This window comes from Etheostoma cragini, chromosome 21, assembly GCF_013103735.1.
Source record: "Etheostoma cragini isolate CJK2018 chromosome 21, CSU_Ecrag_1.0, whole genome shotgun sequence".
Lineage (NCBI taxonomy): Eukaryota > Metazoa > Chordata > Actinopteri > Perciformes > Percidae > Etheostoma > Etheostoma cragini.
In genome coordinates, this window is record NC_048427.1 from 18399046 (window position 1) to 18424254 (window position 25209).

A 25209-nucleotide genomic window follows, 5' to 3' on the forward strand; every position below is an offset into this window, starting at 1 on the left:
GTATTAGGGGAACACTAAGGTCTACATAAAAGAGACTTCAGATACAGTATTAGGGGACCACTAAGGTCTTTATAAAAGCATCCAAAGAGCTACCTTTCAACAACACAACAAGCTAGTCTTTTCAGAAGGTACGCGGTTGTCTTTGTTTACAGTTGTCTGTACACACCAGGGATGTTTTTTTCATGTCATAATTTCACATGTCAGTATATTTATTTCGAACCCTTGTTTTTGTCATGAACACTTTCACACAGAACGTGATAGATGAGCTGATGCCAATATTCAAACCTTTTATAGAAAACAAATTATGGCGATTATTTTGCATTTATGTGTCACATGTTTGTCCCGGCCCAGGTGTGTAAAGGCCTTCATAAAGAAAATAGGTGTAAAAATCAATTCTTTTGTACTTTTTTCACACGTTATTAGAGTTATTAGACTAATAAACAAGCATGGAATGCAGCAAACTTTTTCTCTCTTTCTCTTTTTTTATTTTTTAACACAAATACGTCATACCACCCTGGTAAAATGTCAAGATAGATCCCGCCAAGGCCTTTACCAAACGCAGATCCTTTCTTTCCTCTACTGTGTTTTGTCCGCCTCAGCCTGCTAGTGTTGCAGCGATGCTCTCATTTCAATCATATCTTGTAGGAAAAATTTGATCATGTGACTGTTTTTGTGCATATATTTGACTGCAGGGTACAACAGGGTGTTTATAGTTTAGAGCGGCCTGAGTTCTGTGACATTCGGTTGTTTAAGAGGTCAGTTGGTCCTTAAATATCACAGTTCTAAGAAAGCCCCAGTTGCAGTTTTTGATGCCTTTTCTGTTATTAAATTCAATTTAAGCATGACATGCCCTCTGTGATTTGAGGAAAAGATCAGACCTCATGATAGTCACTTGATAACATTAAAAGGATTTGTCATAGGTGAATAGTTAGTTGGTAAGTTGGTTAGTTAGTAGATCCTTAAATAGATAATATACCTAATTTATATGTATGAGTGACCACCAGACAAGCCTAGTGACAGCAGCTGTGTCTCAAATGAAAACCATTCAAAGAAACGTGGAAAAAACAAGAGAATTTGTAGTTATTTTTAGAACGATTTTCACAGCCGACAAAAAAAATAGGTCAATTAGAAACATTTCCCCGCCTTCGTCAGAGAAACACGAGTGCATGTGTTCTCCTTTTTATACTCGTATATGCCTCCAGCTGAACCCCACCCTGCTCATGTTCACATATTTTCGGTCAGTCCATAATACACATTTTTTACCTACAGCCTACAGGTCAGGTTAGTTATTATTTAAATGTGATGTGACAGACATCAGGCAAATTTGCAGTGTCAAGAGCACTATAGTAGTACAAGTACAATTTTATTTATATATATATATATATATATATATATATATATATATATATATATATATATATATATATATATATATATATATCAGTGCAGAGCTGCATAATGTATCAATCAGTGGACTAATCAGAATCATCTTTATTGGCCAGGTGTGCTCATTCATACAAGGAATTTGACTCCGGTTTATAGTTCTCACCACACACAACAAAAGAGGGCAACAAGAAAAAGCAAAATAATGGAATAGGAATAATAAATAGAATACTGGAGGTACGATGTATGCGCTGCAAGGTATGTGGTGACTGAGAAGTGTTGTCATGGCTGAATACATTTTAACCAATACACAGCAGCTGAATATGTATTTACATTTGGACATTTCTATTGCATAGCTGTTTAACAGTGAGGTAGTGCACGTGGGTGAGAGAGGGCAGTCTATCGTCACCTAATGTATGGACTTTCCTTGTGGTTGCTTGGTGATCTATTGCAGATCACTGCAGGTTTCTCTGGTTAAGAGGAACTGTCAAGTAACTTGATTGCACGACAGCATGGGCTCGTTCTGTATATAGTACTGTATATTTTGCATCATGGGTTTAAAATGAGGTTTTGTTTGTTTGAGAAAAAGCAGTAGGGGAGAAGTATAAAGCACGATTGGACTACAATATTACAATATTCAGTTTATTACTGCCTGCCAGGGATTGGCTCTTTGTGATGTTGTGCTGCCCACTGGTGGTTGTAAAGTAGAATCTGTGTGTGTGTGTGTGTGTCTGTGTGTGTGTGTGAAAATGATCATCTTCAGCATCACAGTTAATATTCTGTCTTGCTTTGAAAAAGTGCTGGCAAATGAGTGTGAATATGATTTTTTTTCTTTTTTAAGCCATGAGACGATAATAACATAATAATATTAATAGCAACCTTGTGTTATGGAAAAATACACAAGTGCACTTCCTGAGTAAAATATGATAGAAAGGTTGAAAGTATTTGTCTGACAGAATTAACAAGGGGAGGCATAATATATGGTGTATTGTTTATATAGAAGTAATTGTGAAACGTTCTGAAATCAAACAACTTTCCTTGGCCAGAACCTTTTACCTTTGAGACATCCTTAGAAGCATAAGGAGTGGGAGAAAATAGGCAACTTGAACTAGAAATAATTTCTTCCCAAAAAGTCTTAAAATATCCTTCCCCTGAGTTACCAGTTAAGACATTAGAGAAAAAGTAGTTCTTCTATATTCTGGGACTGTTCAAAAGCCCTACTGGCAAAGTGTTCTTTTTGTCAACACTTTTTTATTCTTGGTATCCTACCTGATGGGGGGGGGGGGGGGCTGTGTAACCATATCTTTCTCCCGTGATTTTGAATAATATTTCAGGTTGTTCTCCGTTTGTTATTGGTAAAACAGTAATAATTTTACTAGGATCAACTAGTAACAACTTTGACTTCAAAAACAGAAATGTAGTTACTGTTTTTTCCCTGTTGTCAGTTAAACTTTTTTGAGGTGTGTGTGTGTGTGTGTGTGTGTGTGTGTGTGTGTGTGTGTGTGTGTGTGTGTGTGTGTGTGTGTGTGTATTGTTGAGGGGCTCTATTCAGCGTGCTCTGCTGCTGTGTTAGTGAGTTTAGTACTGTCATCAGCTTCAGCCTCCTCTTTATCCCTCTATTCAGCTTGTCTCTCTTTGTCTCTGTCTTTTTTCCCTTTGTCCCAAAACCAGTTGTCAGTTCAACATGACATACACGCCCACTTTCTTAAGCCAAGTGGCTCGTTATCTGCACGCATTTTGAACTAAACGTGTGAATGTTGATGCTGTATACAGCCGACGTAACACTTGGGGTGTTTTCGCGAGAAGAAAGCGACGGTTGAGTTTAGGAAACGTGACACGCAGGACACAATCTTTGGTCTCCTAAGTGAAAGTCCTGGGTTTTACCCATCCACCCCCCAGGCCAACCTCTTAAACGGCGTTGATAAACACCCTAAAAAGCGAGTATGCCTTCTAATAACACGCCAATAATGGCATACAAATCGGCACGTCATACATACGCTGTTTCATGAGATCAGTCTGGTCAGTTTTAATCAATGTGAACTTTTCTTGGAATGAATGAAAGAGAACATCATTAAATGTGATGATATCATATTAGGGCTGCACAATATGAAGAAAGGAATATGATTGTGATTAGTTGGACTGATATTCATGATATTGAAAGTAGAGCCCAACCGATAAATGATTTTTAAGGCCGATACCGATAAAAATATTTGGTCATTTAAAAATCCGATATTCTTATATCGGCCGATATACTGTGTATAAAAAAAAAATACCGAAACGCGTAACAAAAAAATACACAGATTTCCCTGACATTGGTTATTTGTAGTTATTTATGAGTTCTCACTAAAATAATATAACAAATTGTTTTATTTTCACAACAGAACAGAGGAACATCGAAACATATTAAAGTTCTGATGAATAAAATGTATAAAAATACAAACTCAAGCTATGAAACACACAAAAACCAAAAAATAATTACCAACAGATGTTGTAGAGCGCCCTCTGGTGGACAGACTATGCAACACCAACACTCAGAACATGGTTGCCCGCCCGTTTTTTTTTATTTATTTTTTAGATATTCATTCATCAGAATCATTTATTTGTAATTATAAATGAAGCTGCATTAATCATTTATTATGAATATTCACAAATACGATGGTTTGTATTTGCTAATAATATGTTGGATTCATGCTAATACTTTTTAATTTTTGAAAAATCATTTTATTTTTATTAATGATTTGGTGCCAAGCAGTAACTCTGAGGACACCCTGTTGAAGATCTCTGCCTTAGTCATAGAAAACAGCACTGCCCTAAAAGTCAGATTAAATACTTTCCAGCTGCACCAAATATGTTGCACGTTTAGAAGTCATTACGCTAAGGATTTTACATCACTTTTAAAAATTAGACTTAAAGAATAAGTATGAGCCCCAAATTGGGCGGCCTTGATCTAGGTAGACTCCCACCTGGTTTTAATATCCCATTTTTCACACTTCATAGTTGCCTAATTCACATGGTTTTGTCTTCACTTTCTATTCTACAGGGATCATCTCTCTCTCTCTCTCTCTCTCTCTCTCTCTCTCTCTTTCTCTCTCTCTCTCTCTGTTCCCTTCTCTCTCTTTCTCATCTTACGTGCTGTCTACAGCTGAGTCGTTCCTCCCTCTCTCTCCCTCTCTCTGTCTGTCTTTCCCCTTTTAGACAGATTCTGTCTGACAGCTCTTTATTTACCTTGCTCTCTGCTCAGTTCTTTCCACTCATTCTCTTGCTCTCACTCGCTCCTCGTTCTTCCCAAACTTAAGTGTTCACTTGACCCCAATTGCAGAACAAGTTCACTTAACTAAAAGGGGTGAGTTTCATTTAGCTATCAACGAGATGTTTATTTTGCGTATTTATTTCCTTTATAGGCTATTTTGACAACACCGTATGGAATGAGCTTGTTTTCCATTTTCATTGGGAAATCTTTTTTTACAACATTTAGGGGAATTAACAGGAAATAACGCCAATAAAATGGAAATATCGGGCTTATTTTTCAGGCTTTTTGTAACGTCATATACAGATACAAACACATTTTTTACCATATTATAAGCAGACTAAAGTAAGCAGAATTATAAATCCTTCTAATGGCAATAAAAACAACAACAATGTAGTTGAGCTGAACTTTAATTGAATAAGTTTCCTCATTTAACATTGTGTTAACATTGCACAACAAAAAAGATTCCAATATGACCCTCCCTCCAAAACACTTGCAAAATGGGTGGCAACTAACTGCAGACCATTTTGACATCTTGTGCATTCACGTTTGCTGTATAATTTAGTTCTACAAAATTGAAAAAAAAACGGGGTTCATACGTTTTGGAAAAAAACCTGGAAAAGCTATGCAATTTCAAAAATGCAAATTCCCGGCCTAGAAAGGTTTTTGAAAACTAAAAGGACCCAGAAGGTTTTGGTAAAGTCGTGAAATTTGTTTCCACAAAGCATAATATGTGATTCATTAAAAAAAATCTTTTAGTGAAAAATCTATTTCGCATTTATTTGGTTCCCAATAGAGCCCGACCGATGCGGTCCGATGTATCGGTGTTGGCAACACTGATTCTTTTTTTTGGGGGGTTATTGTGTTTTTGTTCATATCTTATCTCTGTATTTTTATATACTTTATTTATCAGAACTTATATTAACTAATACATTTTGATGTTCTGTTGGGACAAAAAAATCCTTTATCTGTCCGGTTCTAGTTCCCAATCAAGATAATCCCAATACAGACATAAAAACAGTTATGAAAAGCAAAATAATTCAATTTTAATCATGTGATAAAACACGTGATTAATCACGATTAACTATTGAAATTCACTAATTAAGAAAAAATGAATCGTTTGAAAGATACTGCACCGTTCGCTCTGCTATTGTAAGAACTTCAAATGGCTGTAGAAGTGGATTGTGTTAGCAGCTCGAAACCCCCCATAAGTCCATTTCCTGTTAGGCGGTGACGTCTCATGCCTGGGATCTCTTTGGACCAACAACACTAGAGGTTGACCAATCAATTGGCGGATTTTTGGCATATTGGTGCCATATTCTAGCACTTCTAGCACTGACTATACACCGTACGTGTATTTTTCATTGATAGATCTTATTGAATGTTTGTTTTTTTCCTTGTATTTGTTCACCATTAACTGAACTGAATAGAGAGCCAGGCAACCAGAGATGAGCATTTTTCCTCGCGGCCATCATGTGGTTTGTCGCCCCTCGTACCGCCGGTTCTCGCCTTGAGCTCCAGTCGAGTCCGAGTTCTGCATCAGGGCAGAACAGATGCATATTCTCCTCTGACTCACACATCAAATTATGTTATTTATGTTGTGCGTTGACTCCTCCATGATTATGAGTCGTCACTGTCATAAAAGCACAAATTCTTCACAATGCCTTTCTTTGCCCTACACTCCTCAAATGGAGAGGCAGAGCAGCACCGCCAGAATAATATTCACACTAGTTTGTTTGATTTCAGTTGGGTTCGGCAGCATTATTTTAACTGTGTAGGTTTAATTTTATATTTATGATCAAGAATGTACAAGAAACGTTAGAGGGGTTGAAAATAAAGTACTGGGGAGTTAAGAAAAGAAAGGAGAGGAAAACAGTCAGTGTAGGATAGGAGATGAGAGATGTAGAGGCTGCTAGATGATGTTTGCATGGACGTCAGTCTCTTTTAGCGTCTACATCCCTCTTCTCCCTCTTTATCTTCATTCTTTCTTTCTCTGGCTGTCTGTCGTCTTAGCTGCTCTCAGGTGTCAATGAAAAGAGGACTGAGGGGCTGACAGCACTGCTAGAGCTGTTGTGGAGGGCTATAAGAGGATGGACACACACACACACACACACACACACAGTGTAGTGTTCACATTTAGAGTTATTCAAGTAAAATTACTCTCTCAGACATCCTTTGAATCAGAACCCAAAGTCAAACCCCCAATTAGCAAAACTGTTAAAATAATGATATTAATATTTATCGGTTTTATCTCCAGAGGAGGATATTTATGTTCTGCTATTTTTATTCTCAATTCTTATCGTTTTGTTGGTGGTGATTTTTCTTTAGGTCTTGCTAAATTTGGGCGGGGGGGGCGCCTAAAATTCCTCTATGGAGGAATGACCCTGGTATACAGCTGTATTACAGTATAGGTCAGTTTGACTGCTTCGCAATGTATGGGCTATGGACTATGGGCGATCAATCGGGGCATCCCTAGTTTGGAGGCTACAGTGCCATACTTTATTTGCTAATGCTAAGGTGTATTACGCTAGAATGATTGTCCGTGGCACAGGAGTTAATTTAGTCTCGGATTCTCCTGGGGTCAATGTAGAGATGACTCACAGCTTTTTTCACCCGAGTTTTCCTCCGCATACTTTAAAACTCGTCGTCGTTTTGTTGAAAAGTCCGTCACTAGCACCAGAGCCGTCATTATCTGCTGTCACTAAATGAGACCCGTGTTGCATCCAATTTAGCTGATGCCATCTGTTGGCACCTGTACATTACTACACACTACACTCGGCTGAATAACACATACAGCCACACTGACTAAAAGACCGGTAGGACAATAATACTTTACATGAGTACCGTAACCCAGAAAAACAAAGTGTGGAAAAAAGCATGAATATACTGTTGAATCTGGTGAAATAAATTGGTAGAAATGTACATTACGATAAACTTGAATGCACATATACATTATTATACACATTATACCTTACGGAGACAATCAAATATAACGATATTCTTGGCCAAATACCTAAATATCGATACCGCAACGATATTGTGGTATAGGCTATTGGTGCTTTCACAAAATATTTACACAATGAGATTTAATGTGTGTAATTTGGATATAATGACTAAGTGTGAAAAGGCAAATAATAGAACAGTCTGGTAAGTTCAGAACATGACATCACTTTACTGTAATGCAGCCTTTAAAACCAGGAAAAGACACCACTGATGTCATATTTTTGTTTAATAGTCAGTTCCACAGTACCACACCAGGGTAAAAGAAAACTACTATTAACATAACATTACTGACTTCAGGCACAGTGGCCTCTGTGTTGGGGTCAGTGTGGACAGAAAAATAGTGAAACATGCTCATCCCATGTTCCCAGAGACAAAGATGGCATCGCTTACAATTGCTTGTGCCCAACCAAATGTATCCCTTTCATATTAAACATAGGGATGAATTTGTGCTTGATGATGTATTGTTAATCAATGTGCTGTTTATCTTCTGTTTAATCAAATGATTGTTTTAACACACAGTTCATAGTGCACCCCGGATACAAACAACAGCCTCAGCCAGGAAGTTGTGAGACTAAAAGGAGGAGACAGGGAGACCAGAGAGAGAGAGAGAGATGGGCTGGACTGTGTAGCAAGAGGATGAGAGGAATGAGAGAGAGAGAGCGAGCGTGGATGTCAGCAAATAAACCCGAGAGAGAAAAAGAGGCATGGTGGTGTGGAGAGGAGGGAGGACTATACTTAGACAGCAATAAAGATAGTCAGCCACTGTACTGTAGAGCATGGAGGGGGACACACCGGATTTCATATCACCTTGGGATTTTATACAATTCTAAAATCTGGTCTGACAACAAACTGCTTTCTCAGCTCAACTAGTCCAGCAACATAACTGAACTGGTCTGGGATGGATTTGCTTCCAAAATCTTGGGTCAAGCAATAAATTTAAGCCAAATTGCACAGCGGGAACTCTCCACTACTTTAGTAAAATGTGTTTGTTTTTTTCTGGCATCGGACAATTCTACTCTGAAAATTTGAAGAGGAATAGCTGACATTTGAGAGGGCTGTCGGCTAATGCTGCCACTGTAGTTACCTTGGGACCAATGCTGCTTCTAATGCTGTTTCACATTGAAAAAGCCAGGACGCCAGTAAAGCCTAAGAAGTCCTTATCTAGAACTGGACCAAATGAAAGGTGAAAGAAGATGGGGAGAGCTTGAAATTTACATGGCTGTTTTGATCACAGAAGTTTGCCTTAAATTTCAAAGACAAGGGCCGACTCGACCTATGTTTGAGACTCATGAAACCCAATGTCATGAGTCGCCCAAAGAAGCGAATAATGAAGCAGGATTACAAATTAAAGACTTGGTGCTCTGCATCCACAGTGCAGATTGGGACACTTGAATTGTTGACTTAATGTGTACAAGTGTGTTTTCCATTGATTAACCCTCGATTGTTGTACCTACGATGCTGCATAAAGCAGACATCGCGCGGAGGTGACCGGATATTTCCGTTGTGGGTTCTGAAGCCTTGCAACCCCTGGTGTGGGTTAGTGTGTGTGTGTGTGTGTGTGTGTGTGTGTGTGTGTGTGTGTTTGCTGCACAAAAAGTATATTTGCGTATGAATGTGGAGGTGCTATGCAGAGGGTGTCAGGTGTCGCACCAGCTCCGTCTGGCCACGAGTGGCGATTTCAGTGTTCTGTTGGCGTGGACTGTAGCGACGCTGAGCCTCGATGTATCTGGCTGGCAGTTTTAAGGGGGGTTTCACCTCACCCCTCACCCCGCCCAGCCCCCATTGCATCACCAAGAAGGCGGGGCTCCCGGAGAGTCATACAGCGTCATCGCTTGACCTGGGTAAGCGTTCATTCACACTAGATCAGTTGATTCGGCGCAGGGTTGTGCAGAAGTGTAGGGGTGTCACCAAATGGCCCATTCGTGCAATGTCCAGGTGTGTCCTTTAATCCCAAGTGTACTGGACTAGCTGTTGAATTGGTCCTAGGTTCTTCCTTGTACATACTACGTAAGAGATTGTCTGCAGGTCTAGGAGTGGGAATCACCAGACGCCCCCTGTTATGAGATCTTCACAATACTTATGTCACTATACAATATTATTGTGATTTTGGAATTGTCAAGCAGACAAACTGACCAACACATATACAGTTATAGATAGATACTTGGAGCTTGTGTGTCGATACAGTATTCCAGTGAAAATATCGCAAAACTATGCTGTATCGATTCCCCCCCCCCAACCCTCTATGCAGGTCTGAGAAACAGCCGTGGTTGTCCCTCTTCTGAAGGGCTTCTGCTGCTATCTGATCTGATGACTGTGGACAGGTGTATTTCCTCCGGGGATGCTTCTTCCGCCATCTTGCTTTAACCTTTGCTGTCTGCTCTGATCAGTGCAAGAGAAGGACACGGCTATTGACCCCCCCTGTGCACCACGTGGGTGTCCTAGTTTTTATCACAGGGAGGAAAAGTTTATGTCATTGCTATCAACCTTAGGGATGACTTTAACCTGTGTCACAATAGGGGCTGCACAGTGGAGTCCAACAGAAAAGCTGTTACCAGCCTGTCATCAGCCACAGTTTCCAAGAAGATTTAGCACGTGGGGGTTGATTCATTCGAGGGTGTGTTATGCCATATATCCTGAAGGTGTTATGTAATGTAGCACTGAGGGGGTTTGTTGACTAGGAGTTTGGACGGGGGATGTGGCTATTGTCCTCACTACGCACAGAGATTCATGTAGCTTTATATAAAATCTTGTGGGTGCATGCATACGTGGGTGGGTGTGGTTGGGCTTTCACATCATCTGTTCAAGAATGCATTAAGGATCACGCAGTTTCCAACAAACGCCACTTGACATGATATCATTCCAGCTTCTAGTATACACTTGTTTCTGAGTGTGTGTTATTACACAAAGTGTCTGTCAGTTGTATTGTGCATTATTATTATTGTTAATTAAGATAATTTCCCTATGGTCTAAATGTCAGATGAAATAAATAATTTCAGTTCCCAACAATAAAGGTCTGAAACTGAAATACTAAATCCAAAGTGAGCAAAATGAAATGACTAGTGCAGTAGATAACAGAGTAAATTGAGTGAGTGGTCCATGTTAATGAAGAGCTATATTTGTGTCAGCACAAGCCCTTGTCCTGAAAGAGCTGCCCAATCAGAGTGTTCAGGACCGGGTAGGGACTCTTACCGAGACTAGGGTTACAGGGACAAACACATTAAACAATTATATACTTCAATTATATTTGTTTAAAGTTCCTTTTTAATGAATGAGTTGGCTGCATTAATAAGAATTTATGGGATCGGTAGTTGCTTGTAACATTTAATTCATTTCAGTTACAATACCAGTGGGAACAAGATATTGACTGTGTGTGTGTGTGTGAGGGGGAGAGAGAGAAGTAAGCATGTACAGCATCTCACCTCTATGTTTGCATTCAGTCATGTGTGAAATGTCACCTGCAGAGATGTCTGATGACGAGAAATCTAACAATGTGCCCACCCAACCATCTCTCTTTCACACACTCGCACACAAACACACACAATCACACAGATATGATGACTTCATGCTGTGGGACAGCACAACTCCTTACACAGACCCAGAAATGTCAGTGGGCAAGAATCCTTTTTCCTATTTCATTCTATTTATATAATATGTTACCTAAGACTTGGACCTTTTAAAAAGTTTGTAAAACTCAATCATGTGTAAACCATAACAATATTTAAGTAAGATGATAGAATTCTTTCAGCAGGATTTTATATTCAACTACTAATTCACTAACAGATTCTGTCCATTCACTGATATTAAAGGGTAACTTTATGGACCTGGGTGTTTGTGTTAGAACCTGACCGATATATCAGCGGGCAGATATTAGGCATTTGTAATGACCTGGCTGTTTTTTAGTTTTTTTTCTACAGCACCTTGTTACACAGTCACATGCTAGATAAGAGCCAGGGCTCCTGGGCTATACATCACCTTGTTTTGTTGCCAGCAGTTGCATACATTTCTTCAGCTGCTCCTTTAAGCTGTTGAGCGGCTTCTCCAGCGGTTTTAACCGGGCTTCCTCCTTCCCCCGTCTGGGCCACATCACTACCTGGATGTGTGGGGACACGCCGATTCTCTAGATGAGCCGCAGCCGAGCCAGGCACTGCACTACATGATGAAATGTAGAGATAATTGTAGACAAAAATGAAGAGAGATTTTATCTTCGTTTTTATTTAAAGCAAAACCTTTTAGTCTCATCTTTTTTTGTCAACAATAATGCATGTTAATTTAGTCTTAGTTAGCGTTTTTGGACAATGCAGTCTCGTCATTGTGTCGGCGTTATCATGGAAAAAAGGTTGTTGATGTACATACTTAGTCTCGTCTGACGAAATTACCACTATTTTGGGGCTTTTTCTGGTTTAACAAAAGATTTTACTCTTTAACAAAAAGGTCTATCTTAGAATGATAATCTGAGCCTGTCAATGGCAAAAACTAAACTTTTAGTGGACGGAAATTCATGGTGCGCATTTGCCCAATACGATTACAATGCATCTGGCTGCACGTTACAATGTTTTCGGACCAATTTCAAAGATTTGTGTTAACATTTGTCACTTAAACACCAATGCATGGGAAAAGGGTCCAGGTTGAAAATTCCCAAATTACCCTTTGCTTAAAAGCAAGTCAACACCACCTACACGGTTTATTAGTGATTTGATAAGAGTTATTAATTATTGTTACTTGTTTTACCATGTACTTTTAGGAAATACTACTCTAAAGTGACTGGCTTGTGGAAAAGTGTGCGTCTCTTCCCTGTTCTCCTTGGAAGCATTCTTAGAGTCGAAAGATTCCCCACATTCACTTCCTCTCTCAAGAAACAGACTTCCTGTCCTGCTGTTCCTCCATGTGTGTTTTTAGAGTTGTTGAATAGGTTTTTGTTTAATCGCCCCTCTCCGTGTTGTTATGTAGATAACTATTTACAGTTTTCAGTCATGCTTAAGCTACAGTGTATCCCTTTACCAAGTTAAACATCATGTGGATAAGCAACTGAATTGTGCTTGGTGTTGGATATGTTTGGATGTGAAACACCGGCTTCATTCCCACCTCCTTTAGCCTATAGAATTATCAGCGGGTGATTTTAATTACCGTACACTCTTTGTGAATGAACCCTCATAATGTCCTGTTGTTCTATGACTGTTATTTATAGAGTATATATTTTTAACATTTCCATTGTTTGCTGGAGGTAATAAATGTGATTATAGGTGGGGTTGTTGTTGAAAATAGAGCTTCCTCTTTAGAGAGAGGAAGTCCATGAGAATTTCTTGGCATTGGTGCCATTCTGCCTTTTGAATGGACCACTTGCAGCCACATCCACCCTCTCACTTTTCCCTTAAATGCATTCAACTATGGATGGTTATACATGCGCACTGTACACACATGTACTTTCACATGGTAAAGTTTTGTGAGTGTTCATTTACCTAAGAGGAAAAGAAAAGCCGAGCGTTATTGATCTAAAGCATTTTCTCCATCTTCTCTTCGCAATAGGCTAAAGGACGGAGAGATGGCATGGTGTCGTCCAATGAGAACCGGCGCAGGCCGCTGTCGTCGGGTGAGGTGGAGGGCGTGTCATGGCAGGGCCCACGGACCATTTTTGTCCTGAAGAACTCACAGGGATTCGGCTTCACTCTGCGCCACTTTATCGTCTACCCACCAGAGTCGTCCCTCCACAGCCTTAAGGTTAGCTGACTGCTCTCTGGACCTGGACAGTTGAATTTCACATTTATTTGACTATTTATTCATTTATCTGAATCATTTATTTGTCATTATAAATTATTCTGATGAATGATTATTTAAAACAAAACAAAAAAAACATCATTATTAATGCTGACACCAATAGATCGGGAAATCGTTATCAATTCTTATCTTGCTTTTATTGATTATTATTATTATAAGTGCAAATTTGAGCTCATGCTGTGTCATAATAGCAATACATGTGTGTTATGTCAGTCTGTCTGTGGTCAGTCTAAATCATGTAGACCAAAGTCTACATCAGACAGGCTGGATTGTTCACTTCCAAGGTGCATTTAACCTGTAAGTCATGCTGATATTTCTAACCCTGCAGCTACACAGACTTATGGGTAATGTAGTACTTTACACAGTATGGTGACATCCTTCTGGTCTGGAGAGAGGTTGGCGTTGTGTAGCAGCATAACTCAGTGTGCAGAGCTTTTTGTGTGTCCAGCTCAGGAATGGGCTAACTCAGCGAAGCCTCAAAGCCTCAAAGCCTCCAGATAGACCCAGAAAGACAGACAGACAGACAGACAGACGGGCAGTCCAACTGACAGGGAGTCTATATGTCAGTCAGTGAGACAGTCCGACACTCAGTCAAATTTTAAAGCAGACAGTCAGGCAGCTGAGCCACTGCCCAGTCAGCTGGACTCAGTGAGACCGGGGCTGGCACTGGAGGTTTGAGTTGAATGTGAGCACCTCCCTGTGGTCATTTCTATTTCTAACACCTGCTCTGTGTTTCTCCCAAAGGATGAAGAGAATGGAAATGCAAGCGAAAAAAGTGAGTGTTTTTTTAAATCAAATTCTTATTAATTTATAACAAACCTACAAAAAACAAAATCCTTTGCTGCATGTCATTCTCCCGCTCTCTCCTCTTTCATGTCTTAAGCTGCCCTGTCAAAATAAAAGGATAAAAATGCCCACTAAATTAACTAAAAAAACAATGAAAACAAAGGCATGAGACACCCCTACAACATTACGCATGGATGATCAGGATGTGTAGGGGGACTTTATGCTTCCATGTGTAGGTGGAGCTGGTTCAACTTAGTGGGTTTTGCTGATATTTTCAGTACAGGAAACGGATGTGTATGCACATAATCTATCTGTGTGTTTATGTGTGATAATGCAGTTTGTCATCAGTCTCGTTTGGAGCCAATGGACACCATCTTTGTGAAGAGTGTCAAAGAAAATGGCCCTGCACAACAAGCAGGACTGTGTACAGGTAAAAGACAAACACACACACACACACACACGCATATAGTCAGAAATCATAAGAAAGACTTGAAATAGACATAGGATACAGCAATTGCTAAGATATCTGTAAACGGTGTCCTCTGAATGCCCAGCTGCTGAAATAAGGTATAGGAAATAAGACATAACTTTTAATTATTATCCAGTGCTAACACTTAGTTTATTATCTTATACAGGCTTCCCTCCTATTACTTATAAAGTAGTTGTTTTTTATATATACAATGTATGTATATGTGTATATATATTTTATTGCATTTCACAAGAAATCTCAGATGACAGTTATGCACTTATGAATGCCACTATGGTGCAGTGATGATCAAAGCAAACGCACAAAAAATAATAGATATGCACACACACTAATTAACAGACATTAACATAAAAAAGGTATTTTATGGAAAGTATTGTGTGTGTGTGTGTGTGTGTGTGTGTGTGTGTGTGTGTGTGTGTGTGTGTGTGTGTGTGTGTGTGTGTGTGTGTGTGTGTGTGTGTGTGTGTGTGTGTGTGTGTGTGTGTGTGTGTGTGTGTGTGTGTGTGTGTGTGTGTGGGCATCTTCAGGGGACAGGCTCGTGAAGGTGAATGGGGAGAGCATTCTGGGAAAAACCTACTCTCAGGTGATCGAACTCATCCAAAACAGGTGGGAGACTAGTTTATGAATCTCATTTTATGGTCTGCCTGACCTGTTATTTATTTCGTTCAAATAATTTGGTGTTTTATTTTTATTTTGTAGTGAAAACATTCTGGAGCTCTCTATTATGCCCAAAGATGAGGATGTGTTGCAGTTGGTAAGTGTGAGTATTGTCTTTCTTCTATTTTCTCTTCTTTCCTTCTGTTCACCTCCATTACTGTTCAACAGGCTGTTTGCATTACATCAGGAAATCTTTCTATTATACTTCATTTAGCCACTTTTTAAAGTTTAATTTCAGAAATTTGGAATTATGCATGAGCTGGCAGCATTGTACTGGTCTCAATCAAAAATACATCAAAATGACTTTGTAAAAAATAGAATAAACTAAAGGAATGTTAGTTACGATTGAAACAGACAAAAAAGAATAAAAAAGGAATAAACTGCCCCAAAATTTACAAAAAGGGACAGCAACGTTCCAGTGTTTGTTTAATGGTTTATTGTTGGTATATTAAGTGTTTAACTTTTATAGGACAAAAGAAAGAAAAATTGCTGCATGGTGCACGTTGCATCTGCCTCACACTGCCCTCTGGCTATCCCCTCCATCTTTGTCCATATATCTTTTCTGTCATGTTTAACATTGTGTCTTAACCCCTCTTGTCCCCAGGCGTACTCCCAGGATGCCTACCTAAAAGGCAATCAGCCATATTCAGGCGAAGCCCAGAACCTCCCTGTGCCGCCGCCTCTCTGTTACCCTTCCACTAAGCCCAGCCCCGCTGCCCCCCAGCCCGGCCACAACCTACACAGTCCCCTGGACAACTGGCAGTGCCGACCCGGCCCCGCTGCCTCTCCACTAGACAACCGCCCCCCTGCTGCTTCTACACCCACCTCCGGCTGGCCCGGGGGTCCAGACGATTCCAGTGGCCACTTTGCCCCGCCGGGGAGGCACCGAGGCCGCTCCTCTTCGGCCATCAGTGTGCTGGACTTTCACTTTGCTAACCACAATGCTGCCATTGCCTCCGCAACTCTCCCTCCGCCACGGAAGAGCAGCCTGCCAGCCTCTGCCCGCGCTCACGCCGATACTCTTTGCCACCAGGCTCTGTCGGACTGGTACTACAGCCAGGCGGAGGCTGCAGAGAGCATGTCCCCCCGCCACCGCAGTATATCTCAGGGTTGTGTAGCAGAGCTCGGGCTGGGGTTGGCCCTCGGCCCCGGACCTACATCTGCTTCCACAACCTCCGCGGAGCACCGGCGACGAGAAACCCTCCTGTGCCACCACCAGGCAGCTGCTGCTTCCCATGATTCCTATTGGCTAGGGGGCTGGGGTGGTGTATCAGGACCAGGAAGCAGGTCATGCTCCGAGAGCCTCCTGGCAGCCTACGCCGAGTACGAGCATAACTACGGGCGTTCTGTGGAGACACTGGCACAAGCCTCTGCTCTGGTGTCGCCACGCCATGAACACTTGTCACAAAGCGCCCACGTGGCAAAATTCAGAGAGCAAAAAGAGCAGAAGGTCTCAGCAGGGCATCCACACAAAACCACAGTGATATATCCCATCACAGCCTCCTCCACAGTGCCTCCTAGTGGCAGGCGGTCTGGGCAGCAGGTAGCTGAACCCCAAACAAGGCGCGTACAAGAAGAGGAGCTGGTGGGCTACAAAAGCTACAGCCCGTCTTTCTCTCGCAAAGCTGGCCACCTCCTCCAGCAGGCCCACTCCTTCAGAGAGCCCAGCTACAGCGGCCCTCATCTCAACTGGAGCCCCGGCAGCAGAAGCAGCCCTGCAGATGGCGTGGAGGGGTTGGTACCCAGGCCGAGGTCCACCCCCTCCCTGTCTGCAGAAGAGGAGGAGAGAGCTCGACTGGGTGAGGACAGGGAGCTCATCTGCCCCATCTCCCTGAATCAAGAGGTGGTACTGAGGCAGAAGCCGCCTTCCGGCCGCCGGACCCCCGTTCAGTTCGCTCGACATCCCCACTACCCCACCCCCGGAGAGTCACCCGAGCCCCCTGGTTTGGAACCTCAACAAGGGACCCCCTCTCCTGTCTCTGGAGGGCCTGGCCCCAACCGCAGGGCTAATGGTAGCCTGGCTCAGCATGCATACAACTCCCTGTCCTCTATTCCCTTCATAGGTTAGTGAGTCTTTTCTCTGTAGCAACAGCTACAGCTCTCAGAAGAACACTGAAACTAAATTTACCTCAAAAAATGTTGTGATAATGCAGTGGAATGTAATCTTATATTTATTGGTTATGTTACCAAATTAAAAAACTATCTGAAGATGAGATTAGACTAAGGCCGCACGCTATTAGCAAACTATGCAATATGCAATAAATTTGTTGTAAATGTCAATAGCGATATTACTTAGCGATAAATAAACCGATAGTGAAGTGTTCTTAGTTCTGCCTCTCTGCCACTTTCAGTATTCTGCTAAAATACAAGAAATTGTTTGAATTTAAAACATGTGAAAGGAAATCATATCCAACACTACTTTACTGAACAAATTGAATGTTGAACTGAATATAAAAGGCACAACTAAAAAAAGAACGACCGTTCTATTTTAAAGTGCAATTTTCTACAGATATTTGCTTTCAAATTACGCACCAATACACAGTGTGTTTTTTCGCGATATATTGCAACCTTTTGCGAAGTGTTTATTTTCCCAGGTGATATTTCCATAACGAAAAAAATATATATTGTGCCACCCTAGATTACAATTACTAACCGGTATAATTCCTAAATTAAATACAACAGGCAGATTTTTGTACACTTCGAAGAGTTATAATGTTGTCTGTTGCTGCAGAGCTCTTCAGATTTGTTTCACTTTGTGTATGTGAGGCTTTAGTAGTGCTCCTTTTCTTTCTGTGTTTCTATCCTTTTCAACATTTGTGTGTTTGTTCATACCGTCAGCGTCAGTCATATATATGTCAACATTCAGTTTTCTGTATGTTTAAATCTTTGTTGATGAATGTGAAAATTATGTCTTAGGAACGGAGCTGCTCCGGAGTCAGAAATAATCTTGCACGTTCAGTCAGAACGTCCAATTAACATAACTGTAGACTGAAGCTTGGTGATAAAGGAAAGGAGACAACTTTGTGAGTCTCCGTCAGAGGTCATCTCTACCTCCAGAGCAGGTCCGCCTCAAAAAGATCGTCTAACAACCTAAACACCAGCTGAGGAAACACTTGGCTTGTCCTCTGTGTGTTTAATCATCTCTCATCCCTTTGTTGCTTGCCTGTGATGATGCCCTGCAGATGATCCCACCAGTCCTAGCAATGACCTGCAGGCCTGCTATGTACCAGCCCGCTCTGTTGTGTCCAGTTCCCAGGCCTCCACTATGGCCACACTCACTTCCACCTCTGTCTCCCCCACCCTCTTCTCAAACTCCCCCTTTGTCCGACTTCGTTCTCAGGACTGCAGTGAGTCTCACCCACACTAAATACTGAACGGCTTCATAAATGGCTAGAACAATAAACAATATGTTCTCCAGTATGTTTGAACTGAAATTGCCAAACATCACTGCCTATGTTTTTGAATTATGACTTACAATGCCTTTATTTTGGCAAACTGATATATTTGTCTAGCCTCAGCCTCAGACTCATTTTAAAGGAGTAAAGTGACATTAACATTTGAAGAATTCCCTTCACTTTTTTGGGGAGGATTTGAACCTTCAGTTAATAATTTTGTAAGAAAGTACTCAAAGCCACTGTGTGTGGAATTTAAAATTATCTGACTTTCTAAAAAACAGTGGCCCACATGAGACCAATGTCTTACAAGTACTTTTCACTGCTTTTTTTTGGGTGTGAAATCCTATATTTTCTTTAACATAGGCACATTTTTTCATCAGTTTGGTAATCTAGATGGCTGTAATAACTACGATACCCAGTGCTATGCATCAGTCATTGGTGCTTTTATGACCATTGGTGGTCATAATGCTTTGTTGTTGCAGTTGGGAACAAAGCAACCATAGTTTTCCAAAAGTGAAATGACTTGAAGAATTATTAAGTTTCAGCAAATCGGTGGCAGGGTTAGCTTAGTTGGTGGAGCGGGCGCACATGTGCGGGGGTTTGCTCCTCAGCGCACCGGTCGCGGGTTTGACTCCGACCCGCGGCCCTTTGTTGCATGTCATTCTCCCCTTACGTGTCTTCATCTGTTCTGAGGATATAAAGGCCTAATATGCCAAATAAAAATAATCTTAAAAAATTGAATTTCAATAAATTTTAATATTAAGCATTTTCTGCGCTGTTTGTCATGCATGCAACAGAATTTTAAGATTTTTATTTTATGACTGGGTGTTTCTCTCTGAAACACTCTTTGGAAAAATGCTTTAATCACCAAAAATAAAGTTTTAAGGTTTAGGGAAAAAGGTCTTTTGTTAATTTTCATTCAAAACTCCTAATAACAAAGGGGACCTTTATGGATAATGTAAAATGTATCCAAGACTGGGAACAAAAAATCCAAATGTCATGATATTCATTTAATATTAACCCCTTAATTCATTCACCTGGCTAATGTTCTAACTCCCAGCTTGAAACAACATATCACTTCAATCACTCAACTTCTTGTCATTTCACGTCACTATCATACATTGCATACCCTCTTTGTCTCCTCCTCCACCTTTTCTCCTCTCTCTAACTTGTCTCTTCTCTCTTCAGGCAGTATTAAAAGTCGCCGCTCCTCTTACTTGCTGGCCATCACCACCGAAAGATCGAAGTCCTGTGACGAGGGCCTCAACACCTTCAGGGAAGAAGGCCGCGTCTTCTCGTAAGAACTCAGGACACTTTAAAGTGCCTATATTATGAAAGAATCACTTTTTCTGGGATTTAGGGTGTTGTTTTGTGCCTCTGGTGCTTCCACACGCATACAAACTTGGAGAAATGTGCAGTACAACAAAAATATGGTGCAGAATATGGACGCATTAAAAGCTGCCTTCTTAGCTAAACCAAGTCTATATAGTCCCATAAATAGATTTATCTTGCACCCCTAGTCTATATAGGATGCACCCCAAAACTTCAGTGACAAACATTGTTTTTAATGGGGGCTTTAATTACACAGAGACATAGATAAACACTTCAAGTTTCACGATATTTATTGTCCTGTGCAAAACAATTCTATAGAAGCTGTCGTTGACAGAGAACATCTTAGATCTCAGGCTCTCAGGTTTAAAAAGAAAATCACATGTAAACTGTATTTTTATTGATCATCTATACTATGTATTATTTAGTTATTCTTATTCAACTTTAAAAGAAGTGCATAGGAAGTCTACACTGGCCGCTACTACACAGACCGGTCTACACAGACTCCGACTACACAGACCCTGTCTAATATAGACCCTGTCTACACAGACCCTGTCTACACAGACCCTGTCTACACAGACCTTGTCTAACATAGACCTCATCTACACAAACCCTGTCTACACAGACTCTGTCTAACATAGACCTCATCTACACAGACCCTGTCTAACATTGGTCACGTCTACACAGAGCCTGTCTATACAGACCCTGTCTACGCAAGCCCTGTCTAACATAGACCACATCTACACAGACCCTGTCTAACACAGACCTTGTCTAACACACACCACGTCTACACAGACCCTGTCTAACATAGACCGCATCTACACAGACCCTATTGTCACATATTCAAAATTTGCTTTTCTTTTAACTTTTAACTTTCTGTTCCACAGCAAACTACCAAAAAGGGTCAAGAGTTTTTTCACTGATGGGGTGAGTGTTCACACACACAGTTGTAATCATTAGACTTGACTATACACCAAGAAAATGTCTTGTCTAGTGTGCACCCCATAATACCCCTAAATTGTAATACAGTCTCTGGAGAGCCTGCGAGTCCAGGAAGAAGCCCGGTCCAAACGCCACTCTACTTCTGAACTGGGAACCATCACCTTTAGTGATGTTCGCAAGGAGGGCTGGCTGCACTACAAACAGATCCTCACAGAGAAGGGAAAGGTACGACACTGCTTGAGCGCTTGTTGGCCCTTCCCTAAACTCTACCCTCCTTAATAAGTTACTGTGTCAAGCTTTCCATTTTACTAAAGCCCTTTACAATCATAACAGTGAGAAGTTTACCACTTAGAAATCGCATGTTTCTTACGTCTAGTCAACAGTTTTTTGATTGAACTGTCGATTTAGCCCTGCAACATTGTCTTGAATGTACATTTGATAGCATACTTAGTACAATGTTAATTCAGCATTAATGATGCAAAAAACAGAGTATAGCCTATTGCTTTTTTATTGTCCCAGATAAAAACAGCATTCTCTCTAGTTGCTTATCCGTTTAAGTTCTTGTATTGCGGGGTAGAGCTAGTAAGCCATCAGTTATTATAGTACGGTTAATTTTTCATGCACCTTTCAACAACAACAAGACAATTTCAGATAAAAATAAGCCAAAATAATAAAAAGAGTTAATGTGTAGTAAAAGCTTTGATTAAAGGCTACTGTATCTTTTACATATTCAAATTCAATTGAATTATGAGTGTTCAGGATCCACTATCCATCATTTTTAGCAGAAAAAACCCCCGAAAATATCAGCAGAAGACTGAAGCAGAGCGAAGAACAAGATTGCTCTGGTTGCCAGGCTAACAACAAGTTATCTAGGTGCATTGAAATCCAATAAAGAGCAGAACAGAGTTACTTAGGTAACCCTTAGTCTATATCGACGACGTTTCATTTCCAAGATTGCTCCGGTGCCGGAAATCCAGCCGGATGTCACTCATTTTGGCCGGATGTCCATCACCTTCCTCTATCAGATTTCTGCAGGGTAAATCCAAATAGTCCATCCTGCACAAAATATATATATATATATATATATATTTTTTTTTTATATCAACTTCTGCAGTAAACACATTGTAAAAGTCTTCAACATATTGCAAAAAACATTTAGAGATTTTTTAGTTGTATTTATCAGAAAACTGAAAGTGGCAGAACTGAGTACTTTATAATATGCATTTATTTATTGCAAGTAATATCGTTATTGCCATAATTAACGTTATTGCATGTTTTCCTAATATTCTAGTCCGTGCAAGATGCAACATGTAGCGAGGAATGCTAAAGTTAGCTGCTTATGCCACAGCAAGTTGCTTCACTTATTTCAGATACACAGTATGGCTCCATGCAGTGCTTTGGCTTGTGGAGAACGTTAACAGGCCTGTCATGACTAGGTACGGTTGCTAAGCTACAATGAGACGATTCATCTTGATTTATTTAAGGTTGTGTTTTTGTTTCTATATTCCTTACTGTAGAAAGTAGGCGGTGGCATGCGACCATGGAAGCGGGTCTTCTCCGTGCTCCGTTCCCATTCGCTCTTCCTCTACAAGGACAAGCGAGAGGCCGTCCTTCACGGCGCGGGGGCGGGGCCCAGCCAGGACGAACATCCTCCAATCAGCATCCGCGGCTGCCTGATCGACATTGCCTATAGTGAAACCAAGCGTAAGAACACCCTGCGGCTGACCACGCAGAACTTCTGTGAGTACCTGCTGCAGGCTGAGGACAGGGACGACATGCTAGCCTGGATCCGCGTCATCAGGGAGAACAGCAAGACCGACAACGAGGTTAGATCTTTATACCCACTTCATCTTGAGGAATTTTAAATAAACGTTCAACGTTTTGTCAACTTTTACTGTCTCCTAAACTATTTCTTTTCTATTAGTGGTAAGGCTGAGTAATATATATAATATAGTCAAAATGATAATCTATCGACTTTCAAGATTTTAAGGGAATATCATTTGAAGAATTGCACATTTGTTTTAACACTGTTTTTGTGCATGCATGTATGTTCAGCACATTATTGATGATTATATATCTAAAATCTCATCGTAAAAAATATTTTGTGAAAGCACCAACAGTAGTTGGTAGTGCACCCTACAATATTGTTGCGAAATAGTTGTATTTGGTCCAAAATATTGTGATATTGGTGCGCCTGGGTAGGTCAACGGGTAGAGCGTGAGCCCCATGTACAGAGGCTCAGTCCTTGTCGCAGTGACCATGGGTTTAATTCTGACCTGCGACCATTTGCTGCATGTCATCCCCCCTCCCTATCCCCTTTCATAACTAAAAACACGGCACTCCAGCCTTTGTTTTCTGAATAAAGACCGTCCTTTAAAACAGGGGTTCCCAAAACTTTCAGCCCACGACCCCCAAAGTAACGGTGCAAGTGACTCGCGACCCCCCCCATTATAAACATACATAAACATTGCGCGCAACCGCGCACGCACTATAGGCTTATCCAAACACAAGCATATTGACAATGCAAAATAACACACAAAATAACACAACAGTTTCATCTTGTGTTAAAATCATGGCTAACATACGCTATTTCTAATTGTTTACATTTTATTTCTGGCAATCAACTTGCGACCCCCCCTCTCTGGCTTGCGACCCCCTTGTGGGTCCCGACCCCCACTTTGGGAATCACTGCTTTAAAAAATGATCCACAATAATCGGCCTCTGAGCTAGTATGAAGATCGGGTAAAAGAAAAATGAAAACCCAACGGACATGTGGGTTGTTATACTGCTCAACTTGGCCTTTTGCTAGCCATTGGACCACCCTAATTGTTGGCATACAAACTGAACTAATTTGTAACCTCCATTTGCTCTAGGAGATCGGTTTCTCAGGACAAGCTCTCATCAACAAGAAGCTGAATGACTACAGAAAACACAGGTCAGCATGACGGATTAGAATTAGCAAAAGGCCTCACAATCACAACTGTTCCTTATCTTTTGGGTAATTAGGAGTCACTATAACTCTTTGCTGTAAGTAGGCTTATAACAATAATTACATAATTGTCTGATTGTCAATTTATTTTTACGTTATCATGGTTTCTTTGTTTAACCACAATGAATTGCTAACATTTTCTTAGGTCTCAAGGCATATGACAGGTAATTGTTGATTTTTGGCATATATTGTTTAGATATGCCAAAATATAATTATGTAAGTGATTATAGGTCAGACTATAAGTTTTTATAATTATTTCAATTGTAAGTTGTTGACACCTTACACGTGTTTATAGCAACAAAAATGACAAGGGGGATACCGTTAGAAAACATGTTTTATGATAATAAAGAGGCATGGATTACTTCCCTGGCTTTGTACCTGTACCGGACTACATTATCTGGGTCACGTAGCAGCAATATGACCAAAGGATGTATCCTGGGATCCATTCAAAACTTAAATAAACAGATAAGATAAATATTTATAAATTTGACTAAAAGAGATAATTACAATGTTAATTGCAATTATTTACAACATGTTGGATTGTTACAGCTCTAGCTGCAGCCTGTCAGACACACTTTGAAACCAAAAATAAAAGAGCATCCATCTTTTTCCTTTTTATACACAAAACTGAGGTCATCATAAGGTTAAAGGTGCTCTAAGCAATGTTGGGGGACGGCACTTCTTGTTGACATTCAGTGTGTCTAGTGTATATAGTGAGATGTTTTTTACAGTGTGTTAAGGGGACAGGCAGCTAGCAGATAGTGAGGAGATGTTTTTACAGTGTGTTCAGAGGAAAGGCAGCTAGCAGATCATGAGATGTTTGCTGTATGTGACAACAAATGTTGCAGCCTAAAAAATGTGTGACATTGCTTAGAGCACTTTTAATACAGAGGTATTAAGATCTGAAAGTCCCAATCTTTTCTAAGCTTCATCTGCCAAAAATAACTTCTAGTCCCAATTTATTTTTTAACTGTCTTTATCTCTGTCACTTGGTTCAGTCTGACAGGTAGTAAGCCAGACTCCTCTCCCAGAGCCCATCGTATGATGCCTCCCTTCCTCCTGGCTAAGACTGACAACACCTCAGTAAACCGAGCCTCCCGAACCGGTGGGTACAAACAGCAGGATAACAGCTTGCTCAGATCGTTAGCCACGCTAGCGGCACGGCTGGCAACGTCTGCTCATCATTTTGGTCCAGACTGTCATAATGCTTATTATTACC

General features: G+C 40.7%; 1 protein-coding gene and 2 long non-coding RNA genes across 11 annotated transcripts in view; 2 read left to right on the forward strand and 1 right to left on the reverse strand.

The window, feature by feature from the left end:
- LOC117937437 overlaps window positions 1–6679 on the forward strand; it is a 15510-nt gene extending 8831 nt beyond the window's left edge. Inside the window, exon 3 of the long non-coding RNA XR_004655153.1 lies at window positions 6668–6679. This is a non-coding gene — a long non-coding RNA (uncharacterized LOC117937437). The remainder of the gene's footprint in view (window positions 1–6667) is intronic.
- LOC117937379 (rho GTPase-activating protein 23-like) overlaps window positions 1–25209 on the forward strand; it is a 66604-nt gene that overhangs the window by 32541 nt on the left and 8854 nt on the right. For 3 of the 9 annotated variants that reach the window (XM_034861306.1, XM_034861304.1, XM_034861303.1), the window contains 13 exons: window positions 13157–13348; window positions 14150–14180; window positions 14529–14621; window positions 15206–15284; window positions 15378–15438; window positions 15940–17398; window positions 18518–18682; window positions 19919–20027; window positions 20947–20986; window positions 21089–21226; window positions 22519–22827; window positions 23875–23936; window positions 24989–25095. In XM_034861306.1, coding sequence (XP_034717197.1) covers window positions 13157–13348; window positions 14150–14180; window positions 14529–14621; window positions 15206–15284; window positions 15378–15438; window positions 15940–17398; window positions 18518–18682; window positions 19919–20027; window positions 20947–20986; window positions 21089–21226; window positions 22519–22827; window positions 23875–23936; window positions 24989–25095 — 2845 coding nt within the window. Of the gene's footprint in view, window positions 1–9197; window positions 9475–13156; window positions 13349–14149; window positions 14181–14528; window positions 14622–15205; window positions 15285–15377; window positions 15439–15939; window positions 17399–18517; window positions 18683–19918; window positions 20028–20946; window positions 20987–21088; window positions 21227–22518; window positions 22828–23874; window positions 23937–24988; window positions 25096–25209 lie in introns of those variants that run through there. The other 6 variants (XM_034861302.1, XM_034861301.1, XM_034861308.1 and 3 more) reach the window with 6 other exon arrangements.
- Window positions 7506–20141, reverse strand: LOC117937442. The gene is made up of 3 exons (XR_004655158.1): window positions 20043–20141; window positions 12495–12497; window positions 7506–7516 (listed from the first exon to the last, which is right to left on the reverse strand). It is a non-coding gene; the product is annotated as an uncharacterized LOC117937442 (long non-coding RNA).